Below are 14,194 nucleotides of genomic sequence, written 5' to 3'. Positions count from 1 at the left end.
TGTTCACTGAACTCTGCCAATGGGCCCTGCCACACACCCGGCTCCTAGGGCAGGACCTGAGCTTGGGTTCTGGGGCTGGTCCTGCCCAAGTTGTCCCTGAGTCTCAGGGACTGTCATGCTGCTGCCAGCTGAGCCCTTCACTGTCTCCCCTGAGCCTTCACTTCATTCATCCCCCTTTAACGATCAGTGCTCTGAGCATGAGGACAGCTGGTTCCCTCCAGTGGCCCTGTGCCTTGCACTCATATGCTTCTGGGCTTCCTGCCTCTTCCACCTGCTTTTCCACCTGAGCATCTGTTAGGCATATGAGGAAGGGTCCCAAACCATTGTGTGTGTATATTCTGGGACCCCAAGCAGGAAGAATCAGCACCTCCTGCAACCACAACCATAGAGCTTTGAAGCTCACCCAACAGGCAGGCAGCGGTAAGGGCACCACTATGGAGCCCAGGTTAGAGGAAATCATGCCTGGGAGTAGGACCAGGGATTTAAGATCCAGTCACAGCACCTGCACACTGGACACCTTGGTGGAGTCACCCCATCTTTCTAAGCCTCCATATCTTCTACTGCAATAGGAGAAACTTTCTCCACCTGTGACCTGGTGGAGACCACATAGAAGACCCAAATACTCACTCACAGCCCAGGCCCACATGTCTGCACCTCCCTGGCTTGTAGCTGCCCTCCTTTCTTCTTCAGAAGGGTGGTTCGGCTGAAGTATACGGAGAGTGTCCATTAAAATAGAGATTGAAACCTGGGTAGAAAGTGTAATTTTGCGTGGAACATTCTAGAATGGCATCAAGACACAGAGAAAACAGTGAGCAGAATGGAAAGAACAAAGCAAGGTGCATTGGCCTGGTTAAAACATGTGTTTCCAGCAGAGGTAAAAGTCTATGCCAGGATCAAAAGCTTGAGCATGCAAGATGCATTCTGCATTCTGTCATGTCCAGATTGGTAAGGAAACTGTCAGGGCAAGGGATAAACATAGCATGGCCAATCCCAGGCACAGGAGCTTCATCCATCTCCTCAAAACCAAACAGCTCTCTTCAAAGGCCCTATTGCTATTCTGGTGGAAAAGTCTTCACTTGTTTGCACTGACCACCAAGCCCTTCCACCAATGAGAAATAAAAACACCCTTGACTCTATATACCTAGATTGGATCCAGCGGAGCACATGCTGGCAAGACCCTGAACTCTCAGCTGGGTGGTGGTTGGGTGCATTTTCAACGACCACTTCCAGGGAAATCACGCGGAAGGCAAGCGCCCCTAGCACCGGCAGCTTCTTAGTCTGAGGGTTCCTGGGGGCGCCTCGGAGCTGCAGAGAGAGAAGGCAGGAAGGGTGGGGACTCAGGACCGAGATCCCAACCCTGCTTTCTCTGCACAGCAGGTCTGGTCTCCCAACATTTCTTTTAGAAATGCTCCATGTGAGTAATTCTGAGACAAAAAAAAAAGGTTATGAACAGCGGCTTCCACCCAGCGCTGGAGGGGGAGAGAGGAGACAAACAGGCAGGTTCACGAAGCTCCTCCAAGGGCGTCCGCGGCCGGGTCTGAAAAGGGCTGAGACAGGGCCGAGGAGCAGGACCGATGGGGCTTTCTGACAAGACGCGGGAAATCGGCTCTTTGCGGCCCTCAGGGCCCGCTCTGGCGCTCAGTGGACTCCAGATGGGAGGGCGGCCACTGGACTGCGCCTAGCGCCCCGGAACATCCCAGCGCCCAAACAGCACAACCTCCGCTCTCGACCTCCCCCAGCCCTATACAACTCCTCCATGCGCATGCGCATATCCGGCTTCTACTTGACCAATCAGCGCTCAGCTCCTCTAGCAGGGAAAACAATCTATCGATCCTGCTCGTCATTCAAGACAGAGAAAGTAGAGTGCCGATGAACGGTCCCGGGGGAGCCAGACGGCCTGGTTTGGAGGCCGCGGTCTGTAACTCTGGGTCTCTAGAAGATTGGGTTCCATGGCAAAGGAGGAAGACCGCGAGCATTTCGCATAATTGAAGAATATATTTTATGATTTTGCCTCCTCCCCTCGCAATGGTGTGTTAGCCTAATTCCCTCTCAAGATCTGTGGCCAGAACTGTCGGAAGACTGAGTCGGTGAGGGCGGTGTAGAGGCTCCTCATATATGGTGGCTTCGGACCCCGGGTCTGCCACACGCCTGGGCCAGGTGTGGATGTTCTCAGCCTGCTCCCGGGCATTCAAGCCGTACTGAATTTAGCATCATCTTGACCCTGTAAAACCTCTGTGAGATCAGGAGAGAATCCATAACACTTGGAAATGGCGGAGGCACAAGGAAGACAGCTTCAAGTGGATTTCGTAGGATTCTGTGTTTGTCTTGCCAAAAGGGTCTGCAACTTTACATTGTGCTTTGTGAACTGCAGACAGTGATGCACACTCTGAACCACAGAGCTTGGGTGTGGGCTGTCAGAGTATGGAGGCATAGAGGAGAGAAAAGTGATCCATCAAAGATAGAACTAGGACAAAGCATAGAGGGCAGAGGCTAGAGTCAGGTTTCATTATTAGAATAATAATAATAATCCCAGGATAGATTCCAGGTGTTTTAAAATACATTACTTAATGCAAACCATACTCTTCAACTTAAGTCCCTGGTCCCTTACAACAGAAGTGAGTTAGTGGAAATAATTGTTCGCTTTTTATTCATGAGAAATCCAGAAAGTAAACTGAGCTGCCAAAGTCAACCAACTATTACAAGATGTGTAACAGTTTGAACAAAAGACTAACGAATCCAAAATCCCTGGAACTATTACCTGGTGAGCCATCCCTAAAGAAGGAGGTGCTGGCCCCTCTGATCTAGAGCCCACTTTCCCGTCATTCCACCAAGTCCCCAAGGAATAAAAGAACCCACAGGGGACCTGTGGAGACCAAGGCGACAGGGCTGAGTGCCCCTTTCTCCCACCAGTACAGTGAAAGAGGCAGACACATGGCAGGCTGCTGGTAAGACTGGGGTAGAAATAGGAAGGTAAGGAATAGGTTGCCATGAGAGCCTCATGTCCAGAAGTGCGTTCTAATCCTGGCTCCCTGCTAAGGAGACTTCATGTTCAGCATGGACCACCACCAGGTCGGCACACAAGTAGCACAGGGACTCAAGTCCAGTAGAAAAGCACTAACAGTCACATGGAAAGGCTCTCAGGAACAAAAGTTGTTTGCTGGCCTGGGGGCTGGTGTGGGCCTTTGTCAAGATCACTAGTCTGTGCTCTAATGTGAGAGAGGCCAAAGGAGGACACCATCAATCTGTGTGGATTACTCCAGGGGCTTAAACTACAATGCAGAAATATGTCCTTCTCCCTGTGCCTGGTGCATTTTCAACAGCATCTGCTAAACAGTTCTGATGGAGCACAGATGCATGGGTCATATGATGTGCACTTTCAGAATATTATGTTACACTTCCTCAACAGGACAAGACCTTCAAGAGACAAACAGTGTGGCAGGAAGAAAGCAGTAGTTAAAGCATTCAGCATCCAGGCCAGAAATCAGGAAGTAGCAAAAGGCCCCAGAGAGTCAGAGTGTGATGATCCCACATCTTGGGTCTACTTCAGGCAAATACTTGGGAATGAGGACATGGGCCCATCCCTGGGACCCATCTGAAGTCCAGCCACCTGGGTTTAAATCGTGGCTTCTTCCATATCTCACTGTGTGACCTCAGGAGGCTGGTTGAACTCACTCAGCTACCTACATGTACTAGGCATTGTCCCAAAACACACGCCATAAGATACCCGAAAGTATTGAGGTGATGGCTGGGAGCTTGCTGAGTTCTGTACTCTGCAGGTAGGAGTTGAGTGGCAAGAGACCCACGACTATCCTCCTGTTATCAGGGATTGTGGGCAGGAAAGAAGCCCATCCCAGTCTAGATAACAGCCCTTAACAGGAAGATGCCCACCATGTGCTCCCCTCACCCCAATGGGCCTGACCTTCCCTCCTTGGGCCTGGGCTGTGAGCAGAGCACATAAGGGATATGCCCACTTCTTGACACAATGGATCTACTTCAGGTCCTACTTGCAGAATTATGTACTGAAGCACCAGAGACTGACAACATCTACACCTGTTGACAGGCAGGGCAGCTGAGAATCAAAGCATTTGAGTATGGATAGTTCCACATCCCCAGGTGGCAGTGTGTCCTGAACATAAAGTCCTGGTTTCAAGTCCTGCTGTCCACCTGTGGGGCCCTGGGCATGTCTCCCTGCACTTGAAAACCTTGGTCTACTGCGTGTCCAAACAGATTGTGATTCTGGTGATGACCTCACCAAGCCATTGTCAGGGCAACCGCAGATTGTTTTTAAAAGACACTGCCTGGTGACTGGGCAGTTAGGGTGGAGGTTGATTTGCTACTGGTGGATCTACCCCTCCCAAGGCCTAAGGTGATGTGGAAGTTGTGGCTGCGACTCCATGAAGATGGGAAGCTGAAGAAGGAGCCAATTGGGACCACGAGTTTGGGCGGGCAGCAGCAGGTTTTCCCACAGCCCTGCCTCCCAGACCAGTGTGACGTGGACATGGAAAGTCAGCAGAAACGGATCTACTCACCGTGAGCGTCGACTCTGGAGACCTGCCCCTTACTACTTCCCATATCAAACCTCACATTCTCCCCTCACATAGGGTCTGGGCAGACATCTCCCACAACAACAGCTATTTAACCCTCAATCCACACAGTGCCTGCAGGCCAAGAAGAAGCTACTGGACACCTTGAAGGGATATGAGTCCTCAGTCCTCTAAGAGGGACTGTTACTTCATTGCCTTCAAGTACCAGCTTCTTAAAACCCAGAGCTAACCATAGCCAGGGAGGGGAGAACATTCCGTCCCTCCTACCCCATGTGAGGGCTTGGGATAGCAAGTGGGATGGACAGATCTAGCTCTATGCTGATATTACACTCAACCAGACCCTGTCTTGCCACCCATGTGTGAGGTTTCTGTCCAGGCAGAGCTTTCAGTGCTATAGAAGGTGCAGATTTCTTATTTGAAGGAGCGTTTAGGTACAAGACCCTCCCTCGTGCAACCATGTTGAGCAGTAGCTCCATCTCCCTGGGAATGGGTGGATTTGGAGGGAGAAAGTAACCATGGTGCCCAGGACTTGGGGTGTACTTACTTGATCAGGACCTGGGAACTGGCCGACATGAGGTCTGGGCTCACAGGAGAAATTTCAAAGAATCCTGTGAAGTCCTTTACTAGATCAACCTAGACCTGGCCACCTGCACTTTTCCTTAGAACCTGGTTGTGGTGGGGACAGTCATGTACATGACGAGGGCTTGGTTCGCTCCATGAGGGACATGTCTGCCATCCATGTTGTATGGCTGAAGCCTTGGTCTTTCAGCCTCAAAGAACTGGGACTAGGCAAGGCTCCCTGGGCTCAAGAAGCACTCAATGCCCTGTGTGTCTCTTCCTGGGGCCCCTCCCCAGGAAACCCTTTCCTTCCTCTCTTGCAGGCAGTGTAACTGGCTCCTGGCAGTGATAAATGGCAGCATCAGTGTACACCCCAGGTCATGGAGCATGTGCCCAGGTAAGAGGGCTGGTCCTGACTCCATGTGGGATACCAGCCCCTGGGGTCCCTGGAAAGAGGCCAGACCCAGCACATGCGCAACTTCAGGAAAGCGCTTCCAGGCCCTGGGTGGGTGCCGGGGTCCCTGTGTCTACCCAATACAGCTGGACGAGGCCTGGCCAATTAACAAGATGCAGTTAAAATGTTATTTCCTCAGTTCTAGGGCTTGTGGCCCAGTTCTGATTCACACCTTGAAGGATGTCAACTTCACTCTCCTTTTTTACTAGGCTGGCTGGTGGCAATTGTCTTTTCTAAAACCTTGCTAATTCCTCTCTCCCTCACGAGATGCACACATCTCAGGTCAACTCCCCACATAGACTGCAGGACTGTGCTTAGCTACCTCTTCCTTTATGAAGGTGTGATCTGCGTCCACCTCCAGAAGTCCTTCCCCTCTCTGGACTCATCTCCTCGTAATTCCAGAAGGGGGCTGTGTAGGGGCTGCTTTTTCTCCAGAAACCACCCCCTGCACTGTTTTTCACTCTCCTCGAAAGTCAGAGGACTCCTGGCCTGGGAGAACCCCCTTTTTGCACATAGACACAGCTCCCATGTGAAAATTGTAGGGGTGCATGTGCGAGTGAGGGAGAATAGAAGCAGTTTAGGAACGTTCTTGAAGACGAAGTTCTTTGAGAAGGAAGCACAGTCGAGTTGGGGAGGCTTAAGGGAAGATGGCTGAGAGAATAATTTGATTCTAGTCACAAGTCAGTCTTGGAGACCATGTCCTCCACATTCGGTTTTTTTTTGTTTGTTTGTTTGTTTGTTTGTTTTTTCATGTGCAGGCACCAGGAGTTGAGCCTGGGTCTCTGGCATGGCAGGCAAGAACTCTGCCTACTGAGCCACTGTAGCCTGCCCTCCACATTAGATTTTATGCAGGTTTTCCTGAGAGTTGGTTTCCATACGTTGGCTGGCCCCAGAGGCAGTTGACATAGATTCAAAGTGGACTGTGCATCCTGGGCTGCCCCCTCAGGCATGATATGTCCCCTCTCACTGCTCTGCACTCAAAGTGGGTCCAAGAAAGGGAAGGGGGGACCCCAGAGTATGTAGGAGCTAGTGATCTGATTGTGCTCTACTGAGTGTGATGTCACCAACCTCTTCCCCAGTCCTTTGGGTTGTAGGGTCTCAGTTCATGGACATTTGGTGAAGACCATGGGCTACCTTTTATTCAATGTACCAGGGATATTGTCACCCTGGGCTAGGGGAACCTTCTAGTGCAGCTCCCTGAAGTAGCCCCTGCTTCCCTGTTTCCTCAGATCCCCTGGGCACTTCTGGACATGCCTTCTTCTCCAACTCCAGCCTGGCACCACTGGGGATCACCCATTGCAAGAAAGAGCTGTACAAGCACTTGGTGGGTACTTTCCTGAAGTTTCTGAAGATGCAGATCAGGAGCTGAATGCTAGGGGCATCATCCCTCCTCACCTCTCTCCTGCCAGGCAGGAGCCCTCTCCACACTGAGGATGCTGTTTTGCTCATTGTGGTAGCCAAGTCATCATGGGGGGATGTCTCCATTCTCAGATCACAGGTGCCTTGGTCTTTCAGCCTCAAAGAACTGGGACTAGGCAAGGCTCCCTGTCTAAGTGAGGCTCCCTCACTTCCCTTGGTGAAGTGAGTTGCTGAACCCTTGAGTGGACCCTTAACAGTTTCTAAGACAACCAGTGCTGTTTGGACATGGTCAAGGGAACCCCACTAGCACCTTTCTTTTATCAACATCATGGGGAACGGGAGGCAGGCTAAGAGTCGCTCCTGAAATGGGGAGCAGAGTTGCACTTTTAAACTTATCTGGGCCTTGGTCATTGTCCAAATCTCTCTCCAAACCTCAAAGATGTGGTAGGTGATTAACACCCTTTATTTTCTTGGCTGACCACTCCTCCTGTCACCACAGGAACGACTCCTCAATGGGCCCATCTGTGGCATCCAGGTGGGAACAGGCATCCAGGGCACCCCAGCAGGCAGCACCTGTGTGGACCAGAACGAGCATTGCCGTGAGCCCAACTGCACAGAGGTTCCCTGTCTGGGACCGACAGGGGTCCACATTGCATACCTGGTGGTGAGGGTCAAGGCAAAGGGGAGCCTGTCCTGGGAGGCCAAGGAGGGAATGGTGTTAGCATGTTGCTGTGTCTGATCCACAGTTGGAGGCCAGTGAGAGAAAGGGCTAACGAAGTGCAATGGCCCAGGAACTGGGGTTGGAACATATGTGCCCCTGGAATCTCACTCTTCCTCCTGGTTCCAGCATCCTTCTCCATGTAGTGAGGGCAGGAGTGAGATGCCTTGTACTGAGAATCTGCACATCATGGGAGGCCCTTAAGTATCTCCTCCTGATTCTATCTCCCCTTATAAATGAGCAGCACTGTGGGATCTGCATGTAGAACTGTGGCTTCCCAAGACCACTCTTGCCAGAATCGAATTAGTTTAGTTCTAGGTTTTCAGACTAATTTTAAAGATGGCCTCACTTGGGGGTCATCCTGGACAGGGGCTCAGCCCGAGGTCACTTGCTACCCTTTCCTCTCTGCATAGAACCGAATGCCCTTCAGAGGCTCCTGGATGTTGTGTCCATCACAGAAACCCATGATTCGGATGCTTCTACCTCTTAACCCCAAAGAGAACTCACAGGAGGAGCCTGTGGTCCATAAGGGGCCCCCCCAGGTGACCATGGAGTCCAAGTTCAAGGTAGGTCCTTGTACCTGGCCACCAGTGTTCATGTTATGTTTCATTTCATGTATGATTTTGAGCACTGGCTTTGTTCACTTCATGCTTTAGGGAACAGAAGCGAATGTTGTGAACCAGTCAGATGTGATAGCTGGACCTCCACCGCTCATGGTGTGGGGCAGAGGAAAAATGTGGAAATGCATTATGGGATAAGGGATGTAGTGGGTCTATGAGTGGGCTTAGAGATAACACAGTGTGCACATCCACTAGCCAATGATGGAATGTGGTAGGTACAGCAATGTACCTGAGTAACTGAGCTCAATGAGTAACTGAGCCTTGCATCTGCCCATCCCTTGGGTTTTTCCCAAAGTCCCCCTTGGGCCATGTCAGCTTCTTGGTTCCTTCAGTGCTGCATGTTCTCCTCTGTGTCTGATTATTATACAAGTTCCACCTTTCTGTAATGCTACCCATCTACTCCCGTCCCCCAACCTCTTCTGTCTCCTACCCTTCCACCTCCTCTCCTGGCTTATCCATCTCCTCCTTCATACTCATTCTTACCTGCAGTCCCCAATATGAAGAGCATTCAGTTCCCTTGAGCCAAGCAGCACCTGTGTGAAATCTCCCAGGTGGTTCAAACCCAGGTGGTTCTCCATGTCCCTCAGACCCTGAGGTTCTAGGGACCAGAGATGGGGTTATTGTGAGGTATGGTGCAGGTCCCAGAACACACGATGGGCTTAGCTGTTATAGCAGCGTCTGCTGTGAGGATGATGGCTGCCAAATATGCTCTTCTGGAAACATTGCTTGGCCATGGTGTGGAGTGGAGAACAGACCAGAAGAAGAACATGTCTGGTGGAGACCCTCAAGCCAGGGGGGCCCCAGGGGTAGCTGCTGAGGAGCATTGGCAAGAAGGGAAAGAGAGTAACTGTGTCCCACGGTGACAGCCTCCAGAGAAAATTGCTGGGGGCGTCCGAAGGGAAACGTAATCCTGGTCTTCTGGGACCATCTTAGTGCTGGGGCTCCCTATCATGGTCAATTTCCACCCAAACAGTGTCCAAGAGAGGAGGGGCGTGGGCTTCTACCCAATGTGTCCAGGGGAAAGCACCTTTCCAGTAGCCGAAAAACCCTTTTCCCCTCTGACCAATCTCTATTTCCAGGCATCAGGTCCCATGGAGCAACTTCTACCCTGCACTCTGGGCTTCGGGCGTTTAGAGTAAAAAATTGTGAGGGCTGGAGGAGACTGAGAAATGTGTGACCCCAGAAGATCAAATTTCCTCCCTAATTGTCTCGTGCGTGTGACCTCGGGGTGCAGAGAGGTTGGCACGAGAAAGACCCAATTCTGAAAGCTGCCTCTGTCTCTCAGGACTCATTGTGTGCCTTCGGGAACCTCTGTCACCCTCTCTGAACTCCCAGTTACATTTCCCCATGTGAAAAATGGCCATTTGTCCCCAGCTAGCAGGAGGATGTGAAATAAACATGGGCACTTGGAGGAATGTAACATGGGCCATTTGCTGCGATGTGGTTGTTTCATGGAAAGCAGAGGGATTGCTTTCTAGAGTATGTAACTCCACGGATCCCAGGTGGCAACAGCCAAAGGCCTTTCTAGTCTTTTTTTGTTTGTTTTTTCTTTTTAAAATACACTTGCATACCATCAAATCATCCAAGGTGTACCTTCAAAGGTTCACAGTATCATCATATAGTTGTGCACTCATCACCACAACCCATTTTTGAACAATGACACTATTCTGAGAAAAAAACATTAAAATATTAATAAACATAAAAATGAACATAAAAATTAAAAGCAACACCCAAAACATCCCATACCTGTTATCCTCTATATTATATATTTATTTTTGTCCTCATATTTTACTCATCTGTCCATACTCAGGATAAAGGTAGGGTCAACAACAAGGTTTTCCAACCCACTCATTCACACCTCCAAGGGTAGTTATCCACTCATCTTCCAGAATCAAGAATACTGGATTACAGTTCAACAGCTTCAGGTATTTCCTTCTACCTATTTTAATACACTAAAAACTAAAAATGGGTATCTATATACTGATGTTATTTGGAATCTCTCAGCTACTGAACCCATATTGTGTTGCGGTTCTCATCATCTTTTTGGTCCAGAAGGTTTTCTCAATCCCGGGATGCTAGGGCCAGACTCCTCCCGGGGATCTGGTCCCGCATTTGCCAGAGAAATTCACACCTCTGGGAGGCATGACCCACGTAGCAGGCATGGCAGTGAGTTTACCTGCCAAGTTGGCTTAGCAACAGAGGCTACTCTGGGGGTGACTCCTAGGTCTAATTTTAAATAGGCTTAGCCTATCCTTTGCAGGAATACTTCAATTCATCATATATGTGAAGCAGATCTGATTAGGATTAAGATAAATCAGACTAAAGGTTAAAGGATGATACTGACTCTGTTTTAAAACATCAACTTCTGTGTGAGACCAAAAAAAAAAAAAAGAGATTTTTATTTGGTGCGAAAATTGTATTTTCTGTAGCATACTACCTAATTTAAATTGTATGGTCAGTTTATTAAAACACCATAATTACATGGAAACTTGAACAGAGAGTGAGTGCGTGTAGGTTTATACAGATTACTGTTAGTCCTCATGAATCCCAGAGTAATCTAGGAAGAAAATAAAAGAAGTATTTGCAAATACCATAAAGGAACTGGGAAAAATGTGGAAATACTAATCTTCTCCAACTGAAGAATTGCTGACATTCTTTTTTTTTGCTTACATGGACAGGCTCCGGGAATCAAACCCAGGTCCTCTGGTGTGGTAGGCAAGCATTCTTGCCTGCTGAGCCACAGTGGTCCACCCAAGAATGCTGACATTCTTGCAAACATTAGGGACTAACAATTTAATAAGTCAAGCCCTAGATCTTGGGACTTGCTCTTTCTAGGCAATTTTATATGAGCCTTCACTAAATGATGGTTTGGATCATGTGTTTGAGTGAAAGCTTTAAAGTGGTTTCCATATTTGTTTTGTTTTTAGGTCAAACCCCTGGAGGGTGAGGATGACAGTCCCGCTGTCCCAACTCCCTCTTCCCTGGATGCCTCCCCGTTGGCCCCAGAACAGCCCAGGATCCTGGAGGCCATCACCCACCTCGGGCCCCTGGGCGTGGTTCTGGCTAACCCCCCTCTGAGTCCCAGAGGCTTTCAGAGGACTCTCCTTCTCCAGGCCTGCCTCCAGCTACCCCCCTGCAGCCCCAGCAGATTTGTCATAAACAGGGGGCAGTTCCGTCAGGATGGGGTCACCTCCATCAGAGCACGGCCTCAGGTAGGTTGCTTTTACTGGGATGGAGTTCCCTCCCCAAGTCAGCTCCAGGGTCCCCACACCCCAGAATAGAAGCCAGCAGGACAAGCCTAGGGTTCTTCAAGGAGTGCAGGGCTGGAGCTGGAGTGAGAGACACAGCTCACCAGGCAGGAATGAAGGAGCCTGCACTTCACCAGGGGCTCCTGTGGGGAGGACCTCAAGTGTCTCCATCAGGACAGCTAGAATTTCTCAGGGGCTCATGGCTTTCATGCACTTGCTAACTGAGTCTGTCAGCGCCTCCTGGTAGTTTTCCCTTTCTCATACCACTTAAAAGACCAGTGCTCCAGGCATGAGGGCAGCTGGTTCCCACAGGGGGCCCTGTTCCTGGCACCCTTGTGCTTCAGGGCTTCCTGCCTAGTGCACCTCCTTTTCCAACACAGCACCTGCTGGGCCAGTGAGGAATGATCCCAGCCTACCACATTTGTACATTATGGGGCCCAGGGAGGAAGGTCAGCACCCCTTGCCCTCTGAGACCATAGAGCTTTGTAGCTCACACAGCAGCCAGGTCTTGTGTCGAGTGCAATGTAAGAGAGTTTAAAGGAAGTCAGGCCTGGGGGAAAAAGCCAAGATGCAAGGTCCGGGCTCTGTCCTTGCACAGTGGTGACCTTGGGGGAGTCACCCCATCCTGTGAGCCTCCAAATCTTCTTCTGTTAATGGGCCAAACTCCCTCAACCTGTGACTTGGAGGAGAATAGCTCAAGACCCACTCTTCTTTCAGAGCTGTGCTCACTTGCAGCCTGGGGCCAGGTGTCTGCCCCTCCCTGGCCTCCAGCTGCCCTCTGGGAGGGTCCTTGGGCCCTGGAGCTCTGGCAGTGGACTATGGTCAGTTCTCTCTCTCCCTAGGCCTCCATCAACTTGTATATGAAGAAGAGCCCTCTGTCCCATGCCAGAACCATCCCGGAAGCCAGAGAGGCCATACAGGGTTTCGACCTTATTGAGAATGAGAAGTTTTGCCCTTTTCATTTTTAAGACTATTTCATTCCAATCTGTGTTATAGGGGGTGGGGTGGGGTGGGCAGTTTTATAATTTTTTAAAGATTTTGCTTAACAGTCCTTATGTGGGTGGGAGGTAGGTGACAATCTTAAAACTATTTCTCTGTCTTTGGGAGGGGATTAGGATACATTAAAATGTGTACATTACAGACTCTGCTGTCCATTTTTTAGATACACTAATGCTTTTAAAAAATTCTATTGGTTTTCCCCATAAAGATTTTTCATTGGACATGTTAAGGCATTTCTTGGAACCTCTTTTTGTTTTCATCTTTTAACACTTTTGGGAAAAGACAGAAAGGACATCTGAACAAAAATATAGAGAAGCTTTTACTTACAGGTCCCAAAGAATGCATTCATAGGGTAAACATTCAGTGTCAAGTGTTCAAAAATCAGGATAATGCAGGAAACACACCAGTACTCCATACCCAGATTTACTTGTTTTAACTTAACCAACATTTGCTTTATTTTTTATGCACAGCTAATGATTCTGTCACATTCTCTGTCTCTCTGAATATCTTACACACGCAAATAGACACACACCGACATACATACACATCCACGACATAGGCAAACATGAACACTCACAATAAATTTTTCTTTGAATTATTTAAGGTTAGGTTCCATGTACATTGGCCTTTAAAGCTAATCCTCTCAGTGTGTCTTTACTAAAAATTAAAATATTCTCGGTGATCAGGACCTGACAATTATCAATGGCCACGTATTTACTTGGATACATTGGTTTATCTTCTCCAAAATCTTCCTATTTTAATTTTGTCAGATGACTCAAGATAGAAGTTTTTGCCCTGCAGGACATGTTCTAATCTATAATTAATTACCAAGCACCTCTTGCTTCCTTTGAAGTATTTCTGCATCATAATTGAGAATACACGTTGTTCTTCCCGCTTTTACAGAGTACATTGCAAATTTTACGTTTATCTTAGCTTCACTCATAATGCAGTTTTGTTCCTCATTCTCGGTTAGCAGACTCTGTGATCTTCATCTGTTCAGAGTTTCCATTTGCAGGCGCAGTAATGTCCATCTGTCCCTCACGGTCATTTTAATTTTGATTGTGTTCTGAAGACCTTATCCCAATTTTACAATATATAGTAAGTGCCCCACCCACCTGGCCCATCTAATAATAATTATGGAGGAGTTTTATAATTTATAATTTATTTCTTTATTTCCCATTAAAAAAAATCAATCTTTACTTCCATACTCTGAATGTCCCAGCTGTGGCTACTATGCCACCGTATGAGCTGGTAGGATTCCTTATGAAATACTCACTTGGTTTTTAAAATTTCTTCTTTTTTATCAGTTTTTTACATTTGCCCTGAAGAAAATGTTCCAGGGTTATCATGTTCCTACATGATGCTGATGTGGATTCAGCCTCCCCTATAAGTGTTCCAATCTGTTTATCTTGGGCTTGGTTTTAGAGACCATAGTCAGGTCACTGAATGTGTTTCTTGTTACTGGGGTGATCTTGTCTGTTTTCACTTAGAGCAGATGGAGATGTGAAATATGCCACGTGAACACACACACACATGAGACTCATACACAAGCATGCATGACTGGTGTATATGTGGACATATATGTGTATGCGTATGATGTGGGTATTTCTATATATGTGTAGACATATCTCCCATAGATATCCTAAATTCACCCCAATACTTCCAGTTCTTTTGCCCCTCTGGATCATTTCCTG

General features: G+C 48.6%; 1 protein-coding gene across 4 annotated transcripts; it reads left to right on the top strand.

Moving 5' to 3' along the window:
* Positions 1-1,881: 1,881 nt before the first annotated feature.
* Positions 1,882-12,636, top strand: LOC143688295 (unconventional myosin-XIX-like). 4 transcript variants are annotated; one of them, XM_077166087.1, is made up of 8 exons: positions 2,960-4,530; positions 5,426-5,499; positions 6,786-6,880; positions 7,415-7,579; positions 8,047-8,199; positions 11,181-11,196; positions 11,367-11,465; positions 12,344-12,636. In XM_077166087.1, the coding sequence occupies exons 1-8, from the start codon at positions 4,370-4,372 to the stop codon at positions 12,436-12,438; spliced, it is 858 nt and encodes a 285-aa protein (XP_077022202.1). In that variant the 5' UTR covers positions 2,960-4,369; the 3' UTR covers positions 12,439-12,636. The 4 variants fall into 4 exon arrangements, with proteins under 4 accessions (XP_077022203.1, XP_077022201.1, XP_077022202.1 ...); XM_077166088.1 differs by lacking the exon at positions 2,960-4,530 and adding an exon at positions 1,882-2,087 and having other exon boundaries at positions 11,181-11,465; XM_077166086.1 differs by lacking the exon at positions 2,960-4,530 and adding an exon at positions 2,099-2,945 and having other exon boundaries at positions 11,181-11,465.
* The last annotated feature ends 1,558 nt before the right edge of the window (positions 12,637-14,194 follow it).

The sequence above is a fragment of the Tamandua tetradactyla genome, chromosome 6 (genome assembly GCF_023851605.1).
Source record: "Tamandua tetradactyla isolate mTamTet1 chromosome 6, mTamTet1.pri, whole genome shotgun sequence".
Taxonomy (NCBI): Eukaryota; Metazoa; Chordata; class Mammalia; order Pilosa; family Myrmecophagidae; genus Tamandua; species Tamandua tetradactyla.
This window is presented reverse-complemented; position numbering and strand designations above follow the sequence as displayed.

What these genes read in the sequence shown, in the direction of transcription:
- LOC143688295 (XM_077166085.1), top strand. Translation starts at nt 4,370, where the DNA reads ATGTGGAAGTTGTGGCTGCGACTCCATGAAGATGGGAAGCTGAAGAAG. An exon ending in GTCATGGAGCATGTGCCCAG is followed by an intron (nt 5,500 to 6,785) that starts GTAAGAGGGCTG and finishes CTGTTTCCTCAG; the next exon opens with ATCCCCTGGGCACTTCTGGA. An exon ending in TCCACATTGCATACCTGGTG is followed by an intron (nt 7,580 to 8,046) that starts GTGAGGGTCAAG and finishes CTCTCTGCATAG; the next exon opens with AACCGAATGCCCTTCAGAGG.